The 27255-nt window shown below is 43.6% G+C and overlaps 1 protein-coding gene across 1 annotated transcript in view; it reads left to right on the top strand.

Annotated features, from left to right (window-relative positions):
* The window catches only part of ankdd1a (ankyrin repeat and death domain containing 1A), a 278924-nt gene that overhangs the window by 223172 nt on the left and 28497 nt on the right, over nucleotides 1-27255 (top strand). Inside the window, exon 14 of the mRNA XM_072564905.1 lies at nucleotides 3327-3458. Coding sequence (XP_072421006.1) covers nucleotides 3327-3458 — 132 coding nt within the window. The remainder of the gene's footprint in view (nucleotides 1-3326; nucleotides 3459-27255) is intronic.

Below are 27255 nucleotides of genomic sequence, written 5' to 3' on the forward strand. Positions count from 1 at the left end.
ATTTTTGTAACGGCTACAACATCACAATTTCATGTACTAATGTAAATTCTAAGCTGATCTGTCTTGCCTGCTAGACTCCTTACATTAAGATAAGTTCACTTAGGACCACCAGTCCCACCTTGTTCATTAACCTGGTCCTGCCTGTTCTTCCTATTAGATTTGTTTGACTTAACCACTACCTTCCCCTTGATTACTCCACATGCTGACCTACTGCTCTGGTTCCCACCCTCCCGCCACACTAGTTTCAACTCTCCCAAATGACACTAGCAAATCTCCCTGCAAGAATATTGTTGCACCTCCAGTTTATGTGTAAGCTATCTTCCTTGTACAGATCCCTCCTGTCCTGGAAGAGATCCCAATGATCTAAATACCTGAAGCTCTACCTCCTACACCAGCTCTTTACCCAGGCTTTCACACGTATTATCTTTCTATTTCTGGTTTCACAAGCATGTGGCACAGGGCATAAATATAGGAGGGATGTGATTGCACTGGAGAGGGTGCAGAGGAGATTTGCCAGAATCTTGCTTGGGTTGGAGAGTTTTAGTTATGAAGAGAGATTGGATAGACTGGGGCTATTTTTCTTGGAGCACAGGAGACTGAAGGGAAATGTATAAAATTATGAGAGGGGTAGACAAGAAGAACATCTTCCTCTTGGTGGAGGGATCAATGACAGAGGGCACAGATTTAAGGTAAGGAGATGAAAGACCTTCTCAGTCAGAGGGCTATTAGAAACTGGAACTCACTGCCTGAAAGGCTAGTGGAACCAGGAACAACAACTAACACTTAAGGAGTATTCAAATATGCATATGTGATGAAAAGGCATACAAGCTTATGGCCTGACCTGCCGTGCTTTTCCAGCACCAGACTCTTGACTCCGATCTCCAGCATCTGCAGTCTTCATTTTCACCATATAGGTTTATGGCCAACCGCAGGGTTAGGATTGGAATAGTTGGGAGGAAGGGTCACCGGACCTGAAACGTTAACTCTGATTTCTCTCCACAGTTGCTGCCACATCAGCTGAGATTCTTCAGCAATTTCTGTTTTTGTTTTAGAATAATTAGGTGCTTGTTTTTGACAGACTCAGACTTAATGGAACTTTTTCTGTGGTCCTATGACTCTATTCCAATCCCATCTGTCTCACTGAGAAGTTCCTCATTCTCTCCCTTTCTAAAGCAGTCTCATTCTCACTCTATATTAGTTCCTCACTTTCTATAGCAACTCCTCTCTCTTTGTTGCAGCTCCTTGCTCTCTTTCTTTATTGCAGCTCTCCCTCAATGGCCACTCCTCGTTCCTGTCTCGAAGACAGGCCCTCACTTCCTTGTGCTCTCTAGCGGTTCCTTACAGCACTGTCTACAGCAAATCCTGTTTCCCTCTCTATAGCAGCCTCTTGCTGTTTCACTTTAGCAGGTCTTCTCTCTGTCTTGCTGTAGCAACTCCTCATTGCAGGCTCTTTGCTCTCTGTCTCTATAACAGCACCTCACACTGTCTGTGGCAACTCCTCATTCTCACTACCTCTGCAGCAATTCCTCATTTTCTCTCTACATATTTTCTAATCAACCTGTTCAGATATTATTACCTACCTCTGGAGCAGGTGGCTGAATTCAGGACATTACCACAGCACTATGAGACCTTTTGTTTTTGCTCTGTTGTAGCTCCCTTGATAGCAGCTGCTTGTTCCCTCTGTAGCACTTCCTTGCACTCTGTCCCTATTGCAGCTGGTCATTCTCTGAGTCTCTATATAGCAGCTCCTTGCACTCATTCTCTCTGCCTCTTTTGCAGCTCCTAGTTTTCGGTCTCTTTATGGCAACTTTCATTCCCTCCCTCTACAGCGCCCAAATGACAGCTATTCATTCACATTCTGTAGTAGCTTCTCACTCTTTCTAAAGTTGCATCTCTCTTTATCTCCATTGCAGTTCCACATTCTCACTGTATAGCAACTCATTCTCTCTGTTGCTTTATTATGTTGTCGCCCTCGCCGTCCCTATTGCAGCTACTTGTCCGCTCGCCTTCTATCAGCTCTAGTTCTCCCTCTGTAAAAGCCCCCTTTCAGCAATTTTTGGTTCTCACTCTATCCAGCAGCAACCTCATCTCTCCCTCCATAACAGCAGCTTGTTCTGTCACTGTAGTGACTCCTCATTTTCTCTCTAAAGCAGCTCCTCATTCTCCCTCTCATTGGCAGCTCCTCATTTTTTCTTTCACACATCTTCACTCTGTGTTGCAGTTTCTCATTTTCGCTCTATTGCAGCTGCTCACCCTCTCTCTAAAGCAGCTCATCGTCCTTTCTCTCTCTCTCCCTTTAGCACCTTCTCATTCTGTTGAGAACAGCTCCTCCTCGTTTCTCTCCATAACAACTCCTTGCTTTCTGTCTCTGTGCCAGCTCCTCATTCTCTCTGTAGAAGCCCCTTGGGTGCACTCATCAGCAGCTGTTTCTCTGTTGGAGCTCCTTATTCTTTCTCTTTCTCTTTAGCAGCTCTTTGTTCTCTACATAGATCCCTTTTGCTGTCTCTTTAGCAGCTCCTTGTTCTGTAATTCAGTTGTTTTAATCTTTATGACTATATGTGATATTCAAAGATACTAGTTTTCTTTCTCTGTGGCAGTTCGTCACTCCCTCTCCATAGCATCTTTTTGTTCTCTCTAGCAACTCTCCACTATCCCTACGGCAGTTTCATGCTCTCTGGAACAACTTCTTGCTCTGTCTAAACCAGGTCCTTCTATCCTAGCACATTGCTGGATCTATAGCAGCTCCTAATTCTCGAGATAGCAGTTCTTGGTGCAGTCTCCAAAGCAGTTCCAGTCCCTTGATCATTTTCTTGCTCTTTCACTCATTTATATATTTTTTCTCTCTCTTACTCTCTCAAATTTCCAAATTTATTTCTTAAGCTAATATATGTGTGAGGCATTAGATTTTTTTGTGAATAAAATTGTGTTATAGTTTTAAGTAATTTGGTTATCCTAATCATAGAGTGGAAGCAGGCCAGTTGGCCCATCAAATCTACACTGACCCTCCAAAGATTATCCCACCCTAACCTATCCCCTCACCCCCCTCCCCACCACCCTAACCCTGGATTTCCCGTGGCTAATTCACCTATAGTGCACATCCCTCAACACTTTGGGAATTTATCATTGTCAATCCACCTATCCTGCACATCTTTGGACAGTGGGAGGAAACTGAAGCACCCGGAGGACACTCATGCAGACATGGGGAGAATGTGCAAACTCTACAGACAGTTGCCCAAGACGGCAATGCTAACCACTGAGCTGCTGTGCTCTCAGATATTTATGTCTCTTTGTAATATTTAAAGATACTTGCTTTTTTTAATTAACAGGTACGAAAAGTTACAAGGAGCATGGACACAGGATGTTGCTGAATTGGCTGCCCGGTGTGATCATCTCAGGAGAAAACCCAGTTAAAGGGTTGTATGAAGGCCTAGTGGGAATAGGCAGGAGAGACCTGGCAGGTAATTTTTCACATTTCTTTATTCACTTGTGCAACATGTGTGTTCCTGGCTGGCTAGTGTTTATTACCAGTCCCTAGTTGTATCATCTATACCCACTGGCTAATTTTAGAGCATAGAACTTAGTACAGCACAGTACAGACCCTCCAACCTACGATGTTGTGCCGAGCATTTATCTTAATCTAAGATCAACCTAACCTACACACCCCTCAATTTACTGTTGTCCATGTGCTTGCCCAGCAGTCGCTTAAATATCCATAAAGTCTCTGACTCTACTACCACTGCTGGCAGTGCATTCCAAGCACCCACCACTTTGCGTAAAAATCCTACCTCTGACATGTCTCTTGTACCTCTCCCAGCCACCTTAAAATTATGACCCTTCGTGACAGCCGTTTCTGCTCTGGGGAAAAGTCTCTGGCCATCTACTCTATCTATGCCTCTCATTACCTTGTACACCTCTATCAAGTCACCTCTCTTCCTTCTCTCCAGTGTGAAAAGCCCCAGCTCACTCAACCTCTCTTCATTAAAAAAAGGCCTCCAATCCAGGCAGCATCTTGGGAAATCCTCCTAATAACAAGGTGGCCAGAACTGGACACACTATTCCAAGTGTGGTCTAACCAGGGTTTTATAGAGCTGCAGCAAAACCTCGTGGCTCTTAAACCCAATCACCCTGTTAATGAAAGCCAAACCGCTATACGCCTTCTTAAAAACCTAACAACTTGGGTGGCAAATTTGAGGGATCTATGTACATGGATCCCAAGATCCTGCTGTTCCTCCACATTGCCAAGAATCCTGTTTTTAACTCTGTATTCAGCATTCAAATTCCACCTTCCAAAATGAATCATTTTGCATTTATCCAGGTTGAACTCCACCTGCCACTTCTCAGCCCAGCTCTGCATCCTATCAATGTCAGTTTGTAGCCTGCAATTGCCCTCGACACTATCTACAACACCACCGATCTTTATGTCATCGGCAAACGTACTAACCTACCCTTCCACTTTTTCATCCAAGTCATTTATAAAAACTATGAAGAGCAGTGTCCCAAGAACAGATCCCTGTGAGACGCCACTTATCACTGATTTGCAGGCAGAATACTTTCCATCCACTACCACTCGCTGTCTGCTTTCAGCCAGCCCATTCTGTATCCAGACAGCCAAATTTCCCTGTATCCCCTACCTCCTAACTTTCTGAAAGGGCCTACCGTGGGGAACCTTATCAAATGTCTTACTGAAATCTCTATACACCATATCCACTGCTTGACCTTTTTCCGTCACGTCCTCAGTAGAAATCACCCATAACAACAACTCTGTTACATTTGCACCTTTGCTTGTGAGGCATGACCTGCCCCTCACTTAGCCATGCTGACTATCTTTTAATCAAACTATATTTTTCCAAATAGTCATAAATCTTATCTCTCAGAGTCCCTTCCAGTACCTTGCTTATTACAGATGTAAGACTGACTGGTCTGTAAATCCCAGGGATTTCCCTATTCCTTTTCTTGAACAGAGAAACAGCATGCGTCTTGCTCCAATCATCTGGTACTACTCCTATGGAGAATGAGGATGCAAAGATCATCACCAGAGGCACAGCAATCCCATTCCTTACTTCCTGTAGTAACCTTGGATATATCTGGTCCGGCCCTGGGGACTTACCTGTTTTGATGCTTCCCAGAATTTCCAGCACATTCACTTTCTTAATATCAATCTGTTCAAGCCTATTCACCTGGTCCATGGTGTTCTGATTATCAACAAGGTCCCTCTCTCTAGTGAATACTGAAACAAAAATCTACTTCAGGCCTCCCCAACCTCTTCAGACTCCAGGCACAAATTCCCTCCACTATCCCTGATTGGTCCTACCCTCTCACTGATCATTTCTCTTATTCCTCATGTACATGTCGAATGCCTTTGGGTTTCCCAAATCCTTCCCACCAAGGTTTTTCATGCTCCCTCCTAGCTCTCCTCAGTCTACTTTTGAGTTATAGAACATAGAACATAGAACAATACAGCACAGAACAGGCCCTTCGGCCCACGATGTTGTGCCGAACTTCTATCCGAGATTAAGCACCCATCCATGTACCTATCCAAATGCCGCTTAAAGGTCGCCAATGAATCTGACTCTACCACTCCCACGGGCAGCGCATTCCATGCCCCCACCACTCTCTGGGTAAAGAACCCACCCCTGACATCTCCCCTATACCTTCCACCCTTCACCTTAAATTTATGTCCCCTTGTAACACTCTGTTGTACCCGGGGAAAAAGTTTCTGACTGTCTACTCTATCTATTCCTCTGATCATCTTATAAACCTCTATCAAGTCACCCCTCATCCTTCGCCGTTCCAACGAGAAAAGGCCGAGAACTCTCAACCTATCCTCGTACGACCTACTCTCCATTCCAGGCAACATCCTGGTAAATCTTCTCTGCACCCTCTCCAAAGCTTCCACATCTTTCCTAAAGTGAGGCGACCAGAACTGCACACAGTACTCCAAATGTGGCCTAACCAAAGTCCTGTACAGCTGCAACATCACCTCACGACTCTTGAATTCAATCCCTCTGCTAATGAACGATAATACTCCATAGGCCTTCTTACAAACTCTATCCACCTGAGTGGCAACCTTCAAAGATCTATGTACATAGACCCCAAGATCCCTCTGTTCCTCCACCTGACCAAGAACCCTACCATTAACCCTGTATTCCGCATTCTTATTTGTTCTTCCAAAATGGACAACCTCACACTTGGCAGGGTTGAACTCCATCTGCCACTCCTCAGCCCAGCTCTGCATCATATCTAAGTCCCTCTGCAGCCGACAACAGCCCTCCTCACTGTCCACAACTGCACCTATCTTTGTATCATCTGCAAATTTACTGACCCACCCTTCGACTCCCTCATCTAAGTCATTAATAAAAATTACAAACAGCAGAGGACCCAGAACTGATCCCTGCGGAACTCCACTTGTAACTGGACTCCATGCTGAATATTTACCATCTACCACCACTCTCTGACTTCGACCGGTTAGCCAGTTTTCTATCCAATTGGCCAAATTTCCCTCTATCCCATGCCTCCTGACTTTCCGCATAAGCCTACCATGGGGAACCTTATCAAATGCCTTACTAAAATCCATGTACACTACATCCACTGCTCTACCCTCATCCACATGCTTGGTCACCTCCTCGAAGAATTCAATAAGACTTGTAAGGCAAGACCTACCCTTCACAAATCCGTGCTGGCTGTCCCTAATCAAGCAGTGTCTTTCCAGATACTCGTAAATCCTATCCCTCAGTACCCTTTCCATTACTTTGCCTACCACCGAAGTAAGACTAACTGGCCTGTAATTCCCGGGGTTATCCCTATTCCCTTTTTTGAACAGGGGCACAACATTCGCTACTCTCCAGTCCCCTGGTACCACCCCGGTTGCCAGTGAAGGCGAGAAGATCATTGCCAACGGTACTGCAATTTCCTCTCTTGCTTCCCACATAATCCTAGGATATATCCCGTCAGGCCCGGGGGACTTGTCTATCCTCAAGTTGTTCAAAACGTCCAACACATCTTCCTTCCTAACAGGTATCTCTTCTAGCTTATCAGTCCGTTTCACACTCTCCTCTTCAACAATACGGTCCCTCTCGTTCGTAAATACTGAAGAGAAGTACTTGTTCAAGACCTCTCCTATCTCTTCCGACTTAATACACAGTCTCCCACCACTGTCCTTGATCGGACCTACCCTCGTTCTCGTCATTCTCAGGTTTCTCACATACGCATAAAAGGCCTTGGGGTTATCCTTGATCCTATCCGCCAAGGATTTTTCATGCCCTCTCTTAGCTCTCCTAATCCCTTTCTTCAGGTCCCTTCTGGCTATCCTGTATCCCTCCACTGCTCTGTCTGAACCTTGTTTCCTCAACCTTATGTAAGCCTCCTTCTTCCTCTTTACTAGACATTCAACCTCCCTCGTCAACCAAGGCTCCCTCACACGACCATTTCTTTCCTGCCTGATCGGTACATACATATCAAGGACACGTCGTATCTGCTCCTTGAAAAAGTTCCACATTTCCACCACATCCTTCCCTGACAGCCTATGCTCCCAACGTATGCTCCTCAAATCCTGTCTTACAGCATCGTAATTTCCCTTCCCCCAATTGTAAAAACTTCCTTGTTGTGCGCACCTATCTCTCTCCATAACCAAGGTGAAAGTCACAGAATTGTGGTCGCCATCACCAAAATGTTCACCCACTAACAAGCCCACCACTTGTCCCGGTTCGTTACCGAGTACCAAATCCAATATGGCCTCCCCTCTGGTTGGACAATCTACATACTGCGTTAGAAAAGCTTCCTGGACACACTGCACAAACACCGCCCCATCCAATCTACTTGATCTAAAGAGCTTCCAATCAATATTTGGGAAGTTGAAGTCGCCCATGACTACGACCCTGTGGCTTCTGCACCTTTCCAAAATCTGTTTCCCAATCTGTTTCTCCACATCTCTGCTGCTATTGGGGGGCCTATAATAAACACCCAACAAGGTGACTGCACCTTTCCTATTTCTGACTTCAGCCCATACTACCTCCAGAGGCAGATCCCCCTCAAACTTCCTTTCTGCAGCCGTTATACCATTTCTAATTAGCAATGCCACCCCCCCTCCTTTTTTACCACCCTCCCTAATCTTACTGAAACATCTGTAACCAGGAACCTCCAACAGCCATTCCTGTCCCTCATCTATCCATGTTTCCGTGATGGCCACAACATCGTAGTCCCAGGTACCGATCCACGCCTTAAGTTCACCCACCTTATTTCTGATACTCCTTGCATTGAAGTATACGCACTTGAGCCCATCTCTGTGTCCGCAAGTAGTCCCTGTCAGTGCTACCTTCTCCACAGCCTCCCTACAGTCTTGGACATCCTGACACACAGCTAGCTTACTTGCTGGACTACAAGTCCGGATCCCATCCCCCTGCCAAATTAGTTTAAACCCCCCCGAAGAGTGCTAGCAAACCTACCCCCCAGGATATTGGTGCCCTTCTGGTTCAGGTGCAACCCGTCCTGTTTATACAGGTCCCACCTTCCCCAGAATGCAGTCCAATTGTCCAAATATCTGAAGCCCTCCCTCCTACACCATCCTTGTAGCCACGTGTTCAACTGCACTCTCTCCCTATTCTTTGCCTCTCTGTCACGTGGCACCGGCAACAACCCAGAGATGACGACTCTGTCTGTCCTAGCTTTTAGCTTCCAGCCTAACTCCTTGAGCTCTTGAATGACCTCCCCACCCCTCTTCCTACCTATGTCGTTGGTGCCAATGTGTACCACGACTTCTGGCTGCACACCCTCCCCCTTAAGGATTCTGAAGACACGGTCCGAGACGTCTCGGACCCTAGCACCCGGGAGGCAACAAACCATCCGAGAGTCTCGCCCATGTCCACAGAACCGCCTGTCCGTCCCTCTAACTAGAGAGTCCCCTATAACTAGCGCTCTCCTCTTCCCCCCCTTTCCCTTCTGAATCTCAGAGCCACAGACCCCTTCAATGCAGCTTACACCTGCAAGGCTGTCCCCCCCAACAGTTTCCAAAGCTGCATACTTATTTTTTAGGGGAACGACCACAGGGGAACCCTGCACTGCCTGTTTCTTCCCCTTCCCACCTCTAACTGTTACCCAGCTACCTCTGTTCTCCGGCGTAACTATGTCCCTGTAGCTTCTATCGATCACCCTCTCAGCCTCTCGAATAATCCTCAGCTCTTCCAGCTCCAGTTCCAGTTCCCTAACTCGTTCGGTGAGGATCAGGATCTGACTGCATTTCCTGCACACAAAGTCGGCAGGAGTATCGGTGGTCACCCCTACCTCAAACATCCTGCAGGAGGAATATTCCACCGCCTGCGCTGCCATGACTGTACACTGTCTCCAAAAACAAGAACACTGAGTCAATAACCTGTGGACTTTAAAGTTAGGTTAGAGGAGGAGGGTGGGAGGGAGGCCCTACGGAAGTAGGACCTGGGGTCTAGAACACACCCACTCAAATACTAATCACTTGCCTTCCCGCCCAGCTATGCGCTCCAACCTCACTTCCGCTGCCCACTACAGGTAAGTAATTTTGAAACAAACTGTCTTACCTTAGCTGTAGTCTCCCAGGTTCGTTTTTCCTCGGCCGCTGCTCCCACTCAAATGACCGTTGGTGATTAAAGGGTGAGTATTTATACTCACCGTTCTCCTTCCCGGCTGCCCCTCTGTTTGCCGTCACTTCCTCTGCTGCTCCCGCTCTTTTTGTGAGAGAAAAAAAACACCGCTGCCCGCTACAGGTAAGTAATTTTGAAACAAACTGTCTTACCTTAGCTGTAGTCTCCCAGGTTCGTTTTTCCTCGGCCGCTGCTCCCACTCTTTCCTAGCTACCCCGTAATCCTCTAAAGCTGTGCCAGATCCTTGTTTCCTCAATCTTAAGTAAGCTTCCTTCTTCCTCTTGCTGAGAAGCTCCTCTTCTCTTGTCATTCAAAGCTCCTTCACCTTACCATTCTTTGCCTGCATCAATGGAACAAAGTTATCCAATACTCACAACAAATGCTCCTTAAACAGCCTCCGCATTTCTGTTGTGCATTTCCCGTGGAAGAATTGTTCCCAATTTATACTCCACAGCTCCTGTCTAATCACAGTATAATTTTCTCTTCCCCAATTAAATACCTTCCCATATTGTCTGTTCCTCTTCTTGGCTATGGTAAAGGTGAGGCAGTTTTGGTCACTATCACCGAAATGCTTTCCCACTGAGAGATCTGACACATCATCTGGCACGTTGCCTAGCACCAAATCCAATATCCTATCTACATATTGAGTCAGGAATCCTTCCTGGGCCCACCTAACAAAATTGGCTCCATCCAGACCATCTGCACTAAGGAGGTTCCAATCAATTTTAGGGAAATTGAAGTCACCCATAACAACAACTCTGTTACACCTTTCCAAGAACTACTGTCCAATCTGTTCTTCCATCTCTCTGCTGCTATTGGGAGGTCTATATGTTGTGCCTTTATTTAATAAAGGCTGTAAAGAGAAGCCTGGGAACTGTAGACTGGTGAATCTGACAACAGTGGCGAATAAGATGTTGGAGAGGAGTCTGAAAGATAGGATTTATGTGCATTTGAAGAGGCCAGAACTGAAAGCATGGCTTTGCATGTGGGAAATCATCTCACAAACTTGAGATTTTTGAGGACGTGGCCGAAAAGATAGATGAAGGCAGAATTGTAGACCATGTCTACACAGACTTTAGTTAAGCCTTTGACAAGGTTCAGCATGGTTAATAAAATTAGAACACATTGGATTTAGGGAGAGTTTGCCAATTAAATACAAAATTGGCTTGAGAGTGGAAGAGAGATGGTGGTCATGGAGGGTTGTTTTTCGGACTGGAGGCCTGTAACCAGCAGGGATCAGTGCTAGGTCCGCTATTGTAGTCAATTATATAACAACTTGGATGGAACTTAGGAGGCGCAATTAAGTATGTTTACTAATAACACCAAAGTTGGAGGGGAAGTGGAAAGTGAAGAAGGTTATTTAAGATTCCAGAAGGATCTTGATCTATTGGGCCAGTGGGCTGAGTGGTGGCAGATGGAGTTTAATTTGGACAAATGTAATTTGTTGCATTTGATAAGACACACAAGGCAAGACATATACAGTTAACAGTAGGGCCCTGCGGATTGTTGTCAAACAGAGAGACCTAGGGGTTCAGATATGTAGTTCTTTGAAAGTTGCAGTACAGGTAGACAGAGTGGTTAAGAAGGTGTTTAGCACGCTTGCCTTCATTGCTGAGATCATTGAGTATTGGGAAGTCCTTTTGAGATCCTACAGGACAATTAGAGAGGTCACTTTTGGAGTATTGTGTCCAGTTCAGGTCACATTGCTATAGGATGGATATTATTAAATTGAAAAGGGTTCAGAAGAGATTTACAAGGATGTTGCCAGGACTGACGGTTTTCGTTGTAATGAGAAGCTGGGAGGGCTGGGACTTCTTTCACTGGAGTGTAGGTGTAATAATTGTAATGAGGTTAGCCAGGTGGACCTCATTGAACTTGAATTCCTTGATTGGGTCTGTTAATCTGGTAAATTAGGGAACCCTGTCTGACAGATAAGAACAGGAGTGTCAGACATCCTGTTCACTCTGAGAGCTGGCTGTAAGGGAGCTGGATCAGTGTCAAGGACTCTCCATGTATAAATAAAGGGTGACTTGGTGACAGGATACAGGCTCTGTGGAGTAATTTCAGTGGCGATGTATGAAAGGCACATGCCTGAAGGAATTTGCTCACAACAGTCATCTTGGATTGTGGTTAGCATTTCTGGCATTATAATGGTATTCGGGAAGCTTGACTCATTCAATCCTGTTGTTGAAGACTGGGACAATTATGGGGAAAGAATGCATTATTTTTTTCCTGGTGAATGACATTGGGTCAAATGAAAAGCAATGATTAATTCTCCTGATAGCTTGTGATCCCACAGCTTTTTTTTGTCATTAAGAGTCTAATTTTCTTTGAGGCACTAGATACTAAATCCTCTCAAGAGTTGATGGATTTAGTTCAGGAATATTATGACCCTAAGCCTCTTTCAATTCTGAACCGCTATCGGTTGTATTCTACAATTTCAACTAACCTCCATTCCCATCCCCTAACTCCCTTTCCAGCCCCTTCTCCTCCCTTCCAGTCCACTTACTCCAGCCACCAACCGGATTCATTCTTCTCATCGACGAAGTAGGTCGTACCTTCTACCTGTGTTCACACATCACTACCGCACCACTCTGCATCTCCTCCACCCCTCCTTTATCTTTAGCTCCCTGCATTTTCACTTCCAGTCATGAAGAAGGCTTATACCCAAAACATTGTCGACTGATGCTGTCTGGCTTGCTGTGTTCTTCCAGCCTCCTGCTTGTCTACATTTGTTTTACTCGGCAATTCAAGAACCAGGGAATTCGTATCAGGAGTTTTGATTAGGATAAGACGACTGACAAAGGCTTTGATTTAACCCTTAATGCGATGCTGAGAGACCATTTGGTATGTGGGATTAACGATGTAACAGTGAAAAAGCGTCTACTAGCTGAAACCCATCTGGACTTCAAACAGGCTTCATCATTGGAAAATGCGGCAAGTAGAGTATTTGAGTTGGACGGTATTCTGATGGAAGTGGACAGCCTTGCCAGTCTGACTGAGCTTTAAAGGCAATTGCATTGTCAGACTCAGGACATATCCTGAACAGAGGGATTCTTGGTCAGCCCACAGCAAAGCCCCAAAACAAAGCCAAATCTCAGTCAAATAGTTAAAATTTTCTTCAGGATCCGGGCCAGCAAGCCATTGTAGTTGCAGCTGGAATGCAGACTCGAGACAACAAAAGAGACCTACTAGACCTAAATAGAGTAAAAGAACTCATACGCCAGTATCTAGCATTGTGCACACCCTGGGAAGTCCACCTACATCAGTTTGGAACTTTGTAACATCCAAATCAGAACTAATCGAAATAAATGTCTGGTTAAATGGTCACCTGATTTTAATAGAGGTTGATACTGATGCAGCCATTTCAGTGATCACAGAACCAGTCTTTAACATTTGCTCTGGTCTCTAATCCTTAAGTTTGCACAAGACCTTGGCTAGACTGAGAACCTATACCTTTACAGATTAAGCATACAATTTTGGTTCCCGTCTCTTATGAGAAGAAATTACCACAGATTGTAATAAAAGGCGTGGACCCAAGCTTGATAGGGCAAAACTGGTTGAGAAAAATTCATCAAGATTGGCTCAACATCTTTTGATCAGAAAATGGCTGCCTGAGTAAAGTCCTAATTAAATACTTGGATGTTAAATACCTGAGCAGCATGGGGCTCAGTGGTTAGCACTGCTGCCTCACAGTGCCAGGGACCCAGGTTCAATTCCAGCCTCGGGCAACTGTCTGTGTGGACTTTTCACATTTTCCCTGTGTCTGCATGTGTTTCCTCTAGGTGCTACAGTTTTTTCCCACAATTTATAGATATGCAGGTTAGGTGATTTGGCCATGCTAAATTGCCCACAGTATTCAAGGATGTGTAGGTAAGGTGCATTAATCAGGGATAAATGTAGAGGAATGGATCTGGGTGGGATACTCTTCGGAGGGTTGGTGTGGATTGTTGGGCCGAAGGGCCTGTAGGGATTCTATATTTCTGGAAGGCCCAGGAACTATCAAGGAGCCAAGGCCACATTGAAGTCTTTTGTTGATCCGAAACATGACTCAGACAAATTATTTATTTGTCCAAACTAATCTTTAATTTTCCCTTGCATGCAAGGGGAGAGCACCTATTCACATAGTCCTAGGTAACAACTCCAACAAGCAATTCAAAATACAGTCTTTTTATAAGATAAACATGGGAAAATCTCTTCATGATTATTCAACAAAACAGTAAGTACAAAATTGTGATAACGGGTCTCACTGATAGGAAATGAATACCAGTGCATTTCACTGGGACTATTTGTTCTTTCCAAGGCTATCTGCCTTTCCTATGGATTCTGCCAAATGGTGTCTGCTTGTTTGAACTGCAGCTTTCTGCCCACTAGTCACCATCAATACCAAACTCAACCCTCAAGCCATTCTATCCTTCTTGCTGGCCTCCAAAACGTTTTATTCTTCCACAGCTACCTTGCATGTTGACCAGGAAGTTCCACAATTCTGAATGGCCTGGTCAGTGTTATTTGCCTTATGGACAAAAGTAGAGGCAGCAATCAGAAGGCTGGAAATCAAAGTAATCATCAAACCAGACCAATTTGCGAAATGGGCAGCCAGTGGTCTCATCAATTGTGAAGTCCAACAGGTTAGTTTGCCTTTGTGTGGATTTGAAGTAAATGGTAGATTGTTTTTCACAGCTGGATAAATAACCAGTCCCTCACAAAGCTGGCAGGGGTGCTGTCCTTCACGAAGCTGGAAATGAGCTATGTGTACTGGCAATCGCGATTAGATGAGGATTCCCAGATGTATGCTTTAATTAAAACGCAAAACGGATTGTACCAATATACGAGACTGTTACTTGGGTTATCATCAGCCTGTGCGAGTTTTCATATGTCTGCATACCGGCTGCAACTATAACTTTACAAGTTCTACCCCAGGTCATCATTTATCGAGATGACCTGCTAATAACAGGGAAGACCAATAAGGAGCACTTTGAGAACTTGGACATGGTCCTTAGATGTTTCTCCCAGGCAGACATATGGCTTAGGAGGGAAAATACATCCAGTTAGAGAAGGGACATTTGCCAGTCATATTTGAAGGCAGGAAGTTCCACTTTAGGGCCTAAATTTGTAACAGGAATGGACTACAACCCCTACGAGGTCCAGTTAAACATGACAAGGCAGTGTCACCCATAGCTTCAGGCCGGATTCAACAGTAGGCTCTAATTCTAAGTGGGTTTAATGACAAGTTGGAATACCATCCAGGAGGCCAAGTTACAAATGCAGATGCAATGGTCTGCCTCCTGCTGGCAGATATACCACCAGTCGCACTGCTATCGGAAAAGTCTAATGATTTTAAATTTTCTGGATGCGCTTCAAATCACAGCTAACAATATCAGACTTTGGACACAGAAAGATCCGATCCTGGCAAAACTGAAACAGCATGTTGTGACAAGGAAAATCAAAGGGCTGTCACAACCAGAATTGAAACCTTTTTGAATCAGATTACAGTAAAGAATGGCATGTCATGATGGAGAGCAAGAGTGATTGTCCCAAGCAAAAGTCACTACCAGATACTGGGTGAACTTCACCAGCATCATCCAAGAGTTTCCAAAATGAAGATGTTGGTGAGAAGTTTTTTGATTTGGTTTATTGTTGTCATATGTACTTTAGTACAGTTTTGTTTTGCAGGCAGCATAGACAGATCATAACATACAAGGACGTACAGATCATCGGGTGTTTAGACAGAGCGAGGCATAAGAAGGTTACGGCTACACAGGAGGTGCACAAAAGCAAGATCAATATTAGATTTGAAATTAGAGAGGCCCATTCAGCAGTCTAATAACAGCGGGGAGAAGCTATTCTTGAACTTGTCGGTACATGTGTTTAAGCTTCTGTATCTTCTGCCTGATGGAAGAGGTTAGAAGAGAGCATTACCGGGGTGGGAGAGGTCTTTGATGATGCTGGCATCCTTTCCACAGCAACGAGAAGTGTAGATGGATTCTATGAATGGTAGGTTGGCTTGCGTGTTGATCTGGGCTGCGCACACAGCCTTCTGTAATTTCTTATGATCCTGAGCAGAGCAGTTGCCATATGCACCAAGATGTGGTGCATCTCTAACAGTTGGTGAAGGTCCTTATGGCCATACCAAATTTCCTAAACCTCCTGAGGAAGAAGACGCATTGTTGAGCCTTCTTGGGCATCGCAACTACATGGGAGGTCCAGGACAAGTTGTTGATTATCATCACTCTCTTGATGCTCTTTGCAGACAAGGACAAAAACTACCGCTGACAGCACTGAACCCTGCAGCATCCCATTCGTCACTGCCTGCCATTTTGAAAAGGAACTATTTATTCCAACTCTCTGCTTCCTGTTTCCTAACTAGTTCTCTATCCTTGTCAATAAATTACCTCCGATACCATGTGCTTTAATTTTCCTTACTAATCTCTTGCCAAAAGTCCAGATCCACAACATCTACTGATTCACCATTGTCTACTCTACTGGTCATATTGTCAAAAGAAGCATGATTTCCCTTTAGTGAGTTCATACTGACTAGAACCGATTCTATCACTGCTTTCCAAATGATCAGTTATTACATCCTTAATGATTGACTTCAGCATTTTCCCCACCAACAATGTCAGGCTAAATGGCCTAGAATTCTTTATTTTCCCTCTCCCTCCTTTTTTAAAGCGTTAGCTACCCTCCAGTCCATTGGAACTCTTTGAGAGTCCACAGAATGCTGGAATATTATCACCAATGTGGCAGCTATTTCTAGGGCCACTTCCTTAGTTACGCTTAAGGAAGCAGAGCATCATCCCATAGGGTCTTATCAGGTTTTCCCCAAAACCATTTCCTGACTAATAAAGATTTCCTTTCTTTTTTCCTTCATGTTTGACCCTCTGTCCCGTAGCATTTCCTGAAGATTATTTATGTCCCCCTTAGTGAAGACAGATCCAAAGCTGGTCTGCTATCTCTTTGTTGTCCGTTATGAATTCACCTAATTCTAACTTCAAAGAACCTACATTTGTCTTCACCATTCTTTTTCTCTTCACATATCTATAAGAGCTTTTGCAGTCAGTTTTTGTTTCCGGCAAGCTTAATTTTATATTCTATTTTCCCTTTCCAAGTTAAACCCTTTGTCCTCCTCTGTTGAATTTTGAATTTCTCCCAGTTCCTGCTCTTTCACTTTAACACTGTTCCTGATTTCCATTGTTAGCCGTAATTGAGCCACCTTCCCTGTTTTGCTCTTATGCCACACAGGGATGTATACTTGTTATACGTCAACTGTGTAGTTTCATTACTTCATGGGCTCAATGTTATTAGTCATTGTGGCTGTCGTCTCAAAGTGGCTGGATGTACACAGAGTTCATTTGTCAAACACCGGTATGACGATAGAAAAGCTGTGTGCATCTTTTGCAATTCACTGACTCCTAGAAGTGTTGGTCACAAATAATGGGCCATCATTTACCATCAGGGAATCTGTGTATTTCCTAAAGTCAAATGGTATTCAACACATAAGGATAGTTCCATACCATCCATCATCTAATGGTCTGGCAGAAAGGGTAGTCTAAACATGGAAAGCAGACTTAAAGAAACAGCCTACAGCTTCACTAGATACCAAACAGTCCCGGGTTCCTATTTGGTTGCAGGACCACCCCTCATGCAGGAATAACTCCAGCAGAGTTGCTAATGGAGAGAAGACTCTACATCAAGTTAAATCTGATCTTCCTGGACCTGGGGTGAGGAGGATGAAAAGCCATCAGGAACTCCAGTGCCAGACACAAGACTCTGCTAAGCAAGAGAGACAGTTTACTTCAGTATTGAAGTTTAGTGTATGAACCATGGAATGTCCATGCAAGGGTTGACATGAGAATTGGTCCAATTCAAAGGTCCTGAACAAGCACGTGGACCATATAAAAGCTGCAACCTTGCAAATGGTGCAGGAGCAAAAGTTCCTTGACACCCTTTCCGATTGTCCGGAACCTGAGTTTTCTCCCTCTCCCACTGCATTGAAGATACCTTGGAATCTGTGATAGACACAGCAGTTATCGTCATCTCAATGCCTTTGCCACCTGAAGAAGTAAATGAATCTTTTGAAGACCCACCAGGCACAAGAGGTGAGCTACTGTGCGTTACATGCCACCACTATCAGAGGCAGAGTTGGGGAACCTGACCTGATGCTAAAATGCCCCAGGAGGAGCTATAAAAAAAGAACTGGCCTAAGTCCTCAGACTCAGAGAGGGAGGGATATGGTGATTGTAGCTAGTTTAGCCAGGTGGACCATATAGAAAATGAGTTCCCTGATTGGGGTTGTTAATCAGGTACATTCAGGGAGTCCTAGGAGAAAGTGAGGACTGCAGATGCTGGAGATCAGAGCTTAAAAAGGTGTTGCTGGAAAAGCGCAGCAGGTCAGGCAGCATCAAAGGAGCAGGAGAATTGACGTTTCGGGCATAAGCCCTTCTTCAGGAATCATTCAGGGAGTCCTGTCCAACAGATAAAAACAGGAGTGTCAGACATCCTGTACTGAGAGAGCTGGATCAGTGTTAAGGACTCTCCATACATAAATAAAGGGAGATTTGATGGCTGCCTTTGTGGACTTATTTCAGTAAGAGGTTGAAGGATGACCTTATAGAGGTTTATAAAACATGAGGGGCATAGATAAGGTGAGCAGCAAAGGTCTTTTCCCTAAGGTAGGGGAGTTCAAAATACTTTTAAGGTGAGAGGGAAAAAGATTTAAACGGACCTGAAGGGCAAGCTTTTTACACAGAGGATAGGTTGTATGTGGAATGAACTGCCAGACAAAGTAGTAGATGCAGGTATAATTGCAACATTTAAAAGACGTTTTGATAGGTACATGAATGGGAAAGGTTTAGAGGGGTATGAGTGAAGCGCAGGCAAGTGGGACTAGTTTAGTTTAGGAAACTTAGTTGGCATGGACGAGTTGGACTGAAGGGTCTGTTTTCATGCTGTATGACTGTTCATTTGGATAAGTGCAAATTATTGTATTTTTGGTGAAACCAAACACAGGCAGGACTTCACAATTAACAATAGGGCCTTGGGTAGTGGTGTGAAATAGAGACTCTTAAAGGTTGCAGTACATAATTCTTTGAAGTTTGAAGGAAAGATAGATTATGAACGCAAACTAGCACAGAATATAAAAACAGGTAGGAAACATTTTTATAAATGGAAAAGGGAGGCTAAAGTGAAAATAGGTCTCTTGCAGGATGAGAATGGAGAATTAATATTGGGATATGCTACAACGGCTGAGGCCTTGAATAACTATTTTGTGTCAGTGTTCACAATGGAAGATGTGTCTAATATGCCAAAGAGTTATGTTAGGCATACGATGGGAGGTGAGGACCTCAATTCAATTGTTATCACGAAAGGGGTAGTGTTGAGCAAATGTGAGGGTCTAAAGGTAGATAAGTCCCCTGGTCCTGTTTAAATGTGTCCCAGGATGCTGACAGAAATGGCAGAAGTTATAGTCGATGTGTTGGTGGTAATTTACCAAAATTCACTGGATTCCGGACAAGTCCCGGCAGACTGGAAGACAGCGAATGTCATTCCTCTATTTAAAAAAGGGTGTAGGCGAAAGACAGGCCAGTTAGCTTAACATCTGTAGTCGGGAAAATGCTGGAGGCTATCACTTAAGAAGAAATAATGAGACATCTGGATGGAAAGGGTTCCATCAGGCAGGCACAGCATTGATTCAGGAAGGGAACATTGTGATGCCAAATTTACTGGAGTTCTTTGAGGATGGAACAAGTGCAATGGACAGAGGGGAGCAGGTGAACGTTGTATACTTAGATTTCCTGAAGATGTTCCATAACATACCGCACAAAAGACTCATCCATAAGATGCATAGAGTTGCGGGGAATATACTAGCATGGGTAGAGAATTGGTTAACCAATAGAAAGCAGAGAGTTTGGGATAAATGGGTATTTATCTGATTGGAGATCAGTGGTGAGTGGGGTGCCACAGGGGTCATAGAGTCATAGAGATATACAGCACAGAAACAGACCCTTCGGTCCAACTCGTCCATGCCGACCAGATATCCCAACCCAATCTTGTCCCACCTGCCAGAACCCAGCCCATATCCCTCCAAACCCTTCCTATTCATATACCCATCCAGATGCTTTTAAAATGTTGCAATTGTACTAGCCTCTTCCACTTCCTCTGGCAGCCCATTCCACACACGCACCACCCTCTATGTGAAAAAGCTGCCCCTTAGATGTCTTTTTATATCTTTCCCCTCTCACCCTAAACCTATGTTCTCTGTTTCTGGACGCCACCATCCCAGGGAAAAGACATTGTCTGTTTATCATATCCATGCCCCTCATGATTTTATAAACCTCTACAAGTTCACCCCTCAGCCTCCGATACGTCTGTTTAAATGTATAATTTTAATAAGTCTGCTATTTAAACAAACTAGATTAGATTACTTACAGTGTGGAAACAGGCCCTTCGGCCCAACAAGTCCACACCGACCCACCACCCAACTAGACCCATTCCCCTACCCCTTCACCTAACACTACGGGCAATTTAGCATGGCCAATTCACCTAACCTGCACATTTTTGGACTGTGGTGGGAAACCGGAGCACCCAGAGGAAACCCACGCAGATACGGGGAGAATGTGCAAACTCCACACAGTCAGTTGCCTGAAGTGGGAATTGAACCTGGGTCTCTGGCGCTATGAAGCAGCAGTGCTAACCACCGTGCCACCCAAACTAATCTTTGCATTCTACAAATTACAGGGTCAGTGTTAGGCCCACAGCTGTTCATGACATATATAAATGATGTGGAAGCAGAGGCCCAGTGTAACATTTCCAAGTTTGCTAATGGCACTCAATTGAGTGGAAAGGCAAACTGTGCAGAAGATGTGGAGGGTCTGCAGAGAAAGAGAGTACAATGTTGGTAAATGTAAGGTTATCCACTTTGGAAGTAAAAGTCGTAGGTCAGAATATTATTCAAATGGTGAGAGATTGCAGCATGCTGTTGTGAAGAGGGACTTAGGAGTGCTCATATATGAATTGCTAAAAGTTGACTTGCCGATGCAACAGATAATCAGAAAGGCAATTGGAATATTGCTCGAGGGATTGAATTTAAGAGCAGGGATGCTCTGCTGCAATTGTACAAGGTGTTGGTGAGGCCGCACCTGGAGTATTGTGCACAATTGTTGATCTCCTTACTTGAGGAAGGATATACTGGCTTTGGAGGTGGTGTATAGGAGGTTCACCAGGTTCATTCCGGAGATGAGGGGATTATACTATGAGGAGAGGTTTAACCACCTGGGAATGTACTCACTAAAGTTTAGAAGAACTAGAGAAGATCTTACAGAAACATATAAAATTGTGAAAAGATAAGTTAGAGGCAGGCAAGTTGTTTCCGCTGTTAGGTGAGTCTCGGACTGGGGACATGGCCTCAAGATTAGAGGAAGTAGATTTAGGACTGCTAAAGGAGGAACTGCTTTTCCCAGAGAATAGTGAATCAATGGAATTCTTTGCCCAAGGAAGCAGTAGAGGCAGCTTCATTAAATATATTCAAGACACAGTTGGATGGGTTTTTGCATGGTAGGGGAATTAAGAGTTATGGGAATATTGCAGGTAGGAGGAGCTGAGACGATGGTTAGATCAGCCATGATCTTAATGTATGGTGGAGCAGGATCAACAGGCCAAATGGCCTCCTCCTGCCTCTATTACTATGAAACTATCACATATCGATCAGCCATTTAAGAGGGTATTTAACACACTTGCTTTCATTGCCCAGGTATTTGAGTATAGGAGTTGGGACGTTATGTTGAGGTTGTACAGGACGTTGGTGAGGCCTCTCCCATTCTGGTCACCATGTTATACAAAAGGTATTATTAAGATGTAGAGGGTTCAGAAAAGATTTACCAGGATATTGCCAGGAATGGAGGGTTTGAGTTTTTAGGAGAGTTGTATAGGCTGAGACTTTTTTCACTGGGACAAAGGAGGTTGAAAGGTGACCTTATAGAGATTTATAAAATCATGAAGGGTATAGAAAAAGTGTTTTTTTCCCGAGGGTGGGGAATTTCAAGACGAGGGGACATATTTTTAAGGTGAAAGGAGAAAGATTTACAATGGACATGAGGAACAACTTTTTACACAGAGCTTATGTGTGGAATAAACTGCCAGAAGAAGTTGTGGATGCGGGTACAGTTACAACATTTAAAAGACATTCAAAAGATAAGTACATGAATAAGAAATGTTTGGAGAGATACGTCCAAACGCAGGCAGTTAGCATTAATTTAGTTTGGGATTATGGTTGGCAGGGACTGGTTGGACCAAAGGACCTGTTTCTGTGTTATATGACCCTATGACTCTTGGAACATAGGAACAGGAATAGGCCACACAGTCCATCAATCCTGCTCCACCATTCAGTAATATTATGGCTTATCTATGTCCCAACTCCAAATGGGTAGATATCTCTTGATAACCCTGCTTAATAAAATTTTGTCAAACTCATATTTAAATTTAACAATTGAATTAGCATCAACTGCCATTTGAGAAAGAGAGTTCCAAGCTTCCACTACTCTTTGCATGTCAAGTGCTTTCTAACATCCCACCTGAATGCTCTGGCCCCAATTCCTAGACAGTTCCCCCTGGTTCCAGAATCTTCAACCAGTGGAATTAGTTTAGCTTTATCTATCTTGTCTTTCCCTGTTAATATCCTGAAGAACTTCATTAGATTACCCCTTAACTTTCTAAATTCTAGAGAATAAAGTTTAATCTTTTCTCATAACTTAACCCATGAAGTCCCGGTATCATCCTTGTAAACCTGTGTTGAACTTCCTCCAGGGCCAAAACATCCTTTCTGAGGTTTGTTGCCCAGATCTGTCCCCACAACCCTAAGTGGAGTCTAACTAGAGTTTTGTATATCTGCAACATAATAATCCTATACTCCAATCCTGTAGATATGAAGGCCAGTGTTAGCTTTATTGACAATTTTGCATTGTTCAAAGCATTTTAAAGGACTATGCACCTGAACCCCCAAATCGCGTTGAACGTCCATTTTATTTAACTTTGTGCCTTCTAAAATATACCCTAATGTATCCTTTTTCAGTCCAAATCTCATTTGCACACATTATAATCTATTTGCCACAGCTTTGTCCATTCTATCACTTAATCTATCAATATCCTGGTATCATTTTATGCTATCTTCAACACTGTTTATATTACTGCCCAGTTTTGTACCATAAGCAAATATTTAAATTTGACTTTTTAATACCATTATCCAAGCTGTTAATTGTGAATAATTGAGGCCCTAACACAGATCCCTGGCAATTTGAGTACATACCCCCCATTAATCCAACTCTCAATTTTCTGCTGCTTAACCAACTTCCTACTCACATCAGTAAAAAATTTAACCTCAATTCAGCAGGGTTCCGCCTTAGCGACTTAGCGAAAAATCTCCTGCTAGTCCATAAAAAGAACATCCATTGTTTACCAACTTTGTCTCCTCTTCAAAAATCTCTATGATGTTTATCAAGCATGGCTTACACTTCATGAATCCATGCTCACTCAACCTGATTATATGAAATTTTTCTAAGTGACCTGTTAATCTATCTTTGATTTTAGACTCCAACAATTTCCCCACCATAAATGTTAGACTAACTGATATATAATTCCCTGGATTCTCTCTGTCCCTCTACTTAAAGAGCAGAGTGACATGAACACATTTCCTAGCCAGAGGTACAACTCCAGAGAACTCTGAAAGATTATGGTTAGTGCATTCGGCAATGTGCTCTCCTACCTTCTTTAACACCTGTGGGTTGAAACTGTCAGGTCCTGGGCACGTATTACTATTCAGTTCCATTCATTTCTCCACTATTGGTAATTTACTTAAGCTAATTTTATTTAGATCCTGTCCCTGATTCTCTCTTAATTTCCTTGGAACTTCTTGCAAGCTCTCAACCTTTTCTGCTGTGAATACTGAAGCAAAATAATTGTTCAGCATGTCTACCATTTCTCCATGATCACTGACAATATCCCCAGTCTCAGCCTTCAGTGGGCCAATAGTACTCTTATTCTTTATGTAACTATAAAATGTCTTATTGTGTTTTATGTCCCTTGCAAGTTTCCTTTCATAATCCTTTAAATGCTCTTATAAGCTGCTTTGTTGGTATTTGTCCCATACTGCACGATCTGTACTGTTTTTTGCAATTTTATAAGCCATTTCTGTTCATTTTATGCTATACTTTACCTCCTTAGATGTCCACACCTGTTTTCGGACGTAGAGCTTTCCTTTCTCATGGGTACAAGCTGAAAAGCATTACATGTTTCTTTGTTCCTTGGTTGTTTTACCTATTAGCAGAGCTTCCCAGTTTACTGTGGACAATCTCTGCCTCGTCCCTTTCGATCTGCCTTACTTAAATCCAAACTTCTAGTGTCTGATCTTTGCTTAACTCTTACCAACACTACATGAAACTCAATCGTGTTATGATCATTATTTGACAAATACTCATGAGCAAATAGTTCACTAATTAAATCAGATTAATTGCTCAATACTCGATCCCATATTGCTTGTCTTCTTGACACATCCAAGACATATTGCCATAGAAAACTATGCTGGTTACACTTGAGAAATTCACAATTTATGGCAGGTGTTTATGTTAAGATTAAAATCCCCCATTAATACAACTCTGCCTTTGCTACATAGTTCATCTAATGTCAGTATTTATACAATCTACCATTTCTGATCAATTACCATGTGCTCTATATATCATATCTTTTGTGGTTTTAGTTCCTTTACAATTCCTCAGTTCCATCTATGAGGTCTCCACTGGGAGCTTTTCTCTCATCCTGCCTCACCATAAAAGATACTGCTTGTAATCAGGAATGCTACTCCATATCTCTGTCATTTTCTCCGTCCCACCTGTAAACCTTATAACCCAGTATGTTTAGTTCTCAGTCCTGATCATTCTGCAGCCATAATGACAACATAGTTTACATAATTTACAATTTGAATCTGTGCCTGCACCTCATTTAATTTGTTCCTTATAGTCTGTGCATTTGTATAAAGATTTATAATTTTGGCTGTACATTCTATTTTGTCCTTCAGCATCTTTTTATTATTTCTTCCTGTGTCTCACTCAGTACATATTTTATAGTCCCACCTTGTTCATTAAACTGGTCCTGCTTGTTCAGCCTATTAAGCTCATCTTCTCACATGCTGACTTGTTGCTCCAGTTCCCAGCTCCTGCCATACTATTTACTCCTTGCTGAGTGGCACAGCGAACCTCCCCACAGTGTATGTTGGTGCCCCTCCAGTTTAGGTGCAACCTATCTTTTTTTTTACAAGTCACACCTGTCCTGGAAGAGATCCCAAAGAACCAGATATCTGAATCCCTCCCTCCGACACCAGCTCTTTTGCAACAAATTCAGCTCTACTAACTTCCTATTCTGGATCACTGGCACTGTAGCATGGGAGGAATCTCAAGATTATAACCCTAGAAGTTATGCTTTTTAACTTTCTGCCTAACTCCCTAAATTCCTTTTATAGGACCACATCACCCTGCCTACATCATTAGTTCCGATATGGATCACAACCATATTGGCTGCTCACCCACCCCTTTCAGAATATGCTGTGCCTGCTCAGAGATGCCCTTGCCTCTGACACCAGGGAGGCAACACACCATTCTGGACTCTCACTGTGGCCATAGAAACACCTATCTGTGCCCCTGATTACACAATCCCTGAATACCACTGCTTGCTTGCACTTTGACCTTCTGTTCTGCCACCATTCTGACTATTGCTGCTGCTGTCCCCTGATAGGCTGTCCCTCTGACAATGTATGTATAAATAATAGTGAGCAGAAAGGGGCCAGAGATAGAATATTGAGAAGATGATGGTGAGCTGCCTTCTTGAACTGCTGCAGACCATGTGCTGTAGATTGACCCACAATTCCCTTAGGGAGGGAATTCCAGGATTTTGATCCAGTGCAATGGAAGGAAAGGGTGATATATTTCCAAGTTAGGATGGTGAGTGGTTTAAAGGAGAAGTTGCAGATGGTGGAGTTCCCATGTATTCCTAGCCTCTGACATGCAATTGCAGCCACTATGTTTACGTAGAGTCACATGATAACAGATCCTTCAACCTATCCAAGTTTCCTAAGCTACACTAGTCCCACTTGCCTGCATTTGGCCCATATGCCTCTAAACCTTTTCTATTCGTGTATCTATCGAAATATCCTTTAAAAGTTGTAACTGTACCTGCATCTACTTCTAGTAGTTCATTCCATATATGAGCCACCTACTGCATAAAAAAGTTGCCCCTCAGGTCCCTTATAAATCTTTCTCCTCTCACCTTAAAAATATTTGATGAGTCCAGTGAACTCCTGGTAACCCCAGGATATTGATAGAACATAGAAAAGTACAGCATAGAACAGGCCTTTTGGCCCATGATGTTGTGCCAAGGATTAATCCTAATGTAAAATAAAATAACTAACCTACACACCCCTCAATTCACTGCTGTCCATGTGCATGTCCAGCAGTTGCTTAAATGCCCCCATTGATTCTGCTTCCACCACCACCGCTAGCAATGCATTACATGCATTCACAACTCTTTGCTTAAAGAACCTTCCTCTGGCGTCCCCTCAATACCTTTCTCCTAATATCTTAAAACTATGACCCCTTGTGCCAGTCAGTCCTACCCTGGGGAAACGTCTCTGGCTATTGACGCTCATTGCCTTGTATACCTCAATCAGGACACCCCTCTTCCTCCTTCTCTTCAGAGAGAAAAGTCCGAGCTCATTCAACCTTTCTTGATAAGGCAAGCCCTCCAGTCCAGGCAGCATCCTGGTAAACCTTCTTTGCACCTTCTCCAAAGCCTCTGTATCTTTCCTATAGTAGGGCGACCAGAACTGGACACAATATTCCAAGTGTGGTCTCACCAGGGACTTATAGAGCTGTAGTAAAGCCTGGCAGCTATTAAACTCGACCCCCCCCCATTAATGAAAGCCAAAACACCATATGCTTTCTTAACCCTATTCACTTGGGTGGCAACTTTGAGGGATCTATATACTTGAACACTGTTCCTCCACACTGCCAAGAATCCTGTCTTTAATCCTATATTCAGCATTTGAGTTCGACCTTGCAAAATGCATCACTTCGCATTTATCCAGGTTGAACTCCGTCTGCCATTTCTCAGTCCAGTTCTGCATCCTGTCCACGTCGTCCTGTGATAGCCCTCGATAATATCAATGGCACCCCAACCTTTGTGTCATCTGCAAATTTACTGACCTAACCCTCAACATCCTTATCCAAATCATTTATAAAAACTACAAAGAGCAGAGGCCCAAGAACAGAGCCCTGCGGGACCCCACTCAATACTGACCTCCAGGCAGAATATTCTCCATCTACAACCACTCTCTGCCTTCTGTCAATCAGCCAATTCTGAATCCAGATAGCCAAATCTCCCTGTATCCCATAATTCCTGACTTTATGAATGAGCCTACGATAGGGAACCTTATCAAATGCCTTGATGAAGTCCATATACACTACGTCCACTGCTCAACCGTCATGAACTTGTCTTGTCACCTCCTCAAAGAACTCAATAAGATTTGTGAGGCATGACCTACCCCTCACAAAGCCATGCTGACTGCCTTTAATCACACTATGCTTTTCCAAGGACTGGCGGAAGGAAG

This window comes from Chiloscyllium punctatum, chromosome 48, assembly GCF_047496795.1.
Source record: "Chiloscyllium punctatum isolate Juve2018m chromosome 48, sChiPun1.3, whole genome shotgun sequence".
NCBI classification, from domain to species: Eukaryota; Metazoa; Chordata; class Chondrichthyes; order Orectolobiformes; family Hemiscylliidae; genus Chiloscyllium; species Chiloscyllium punctatum.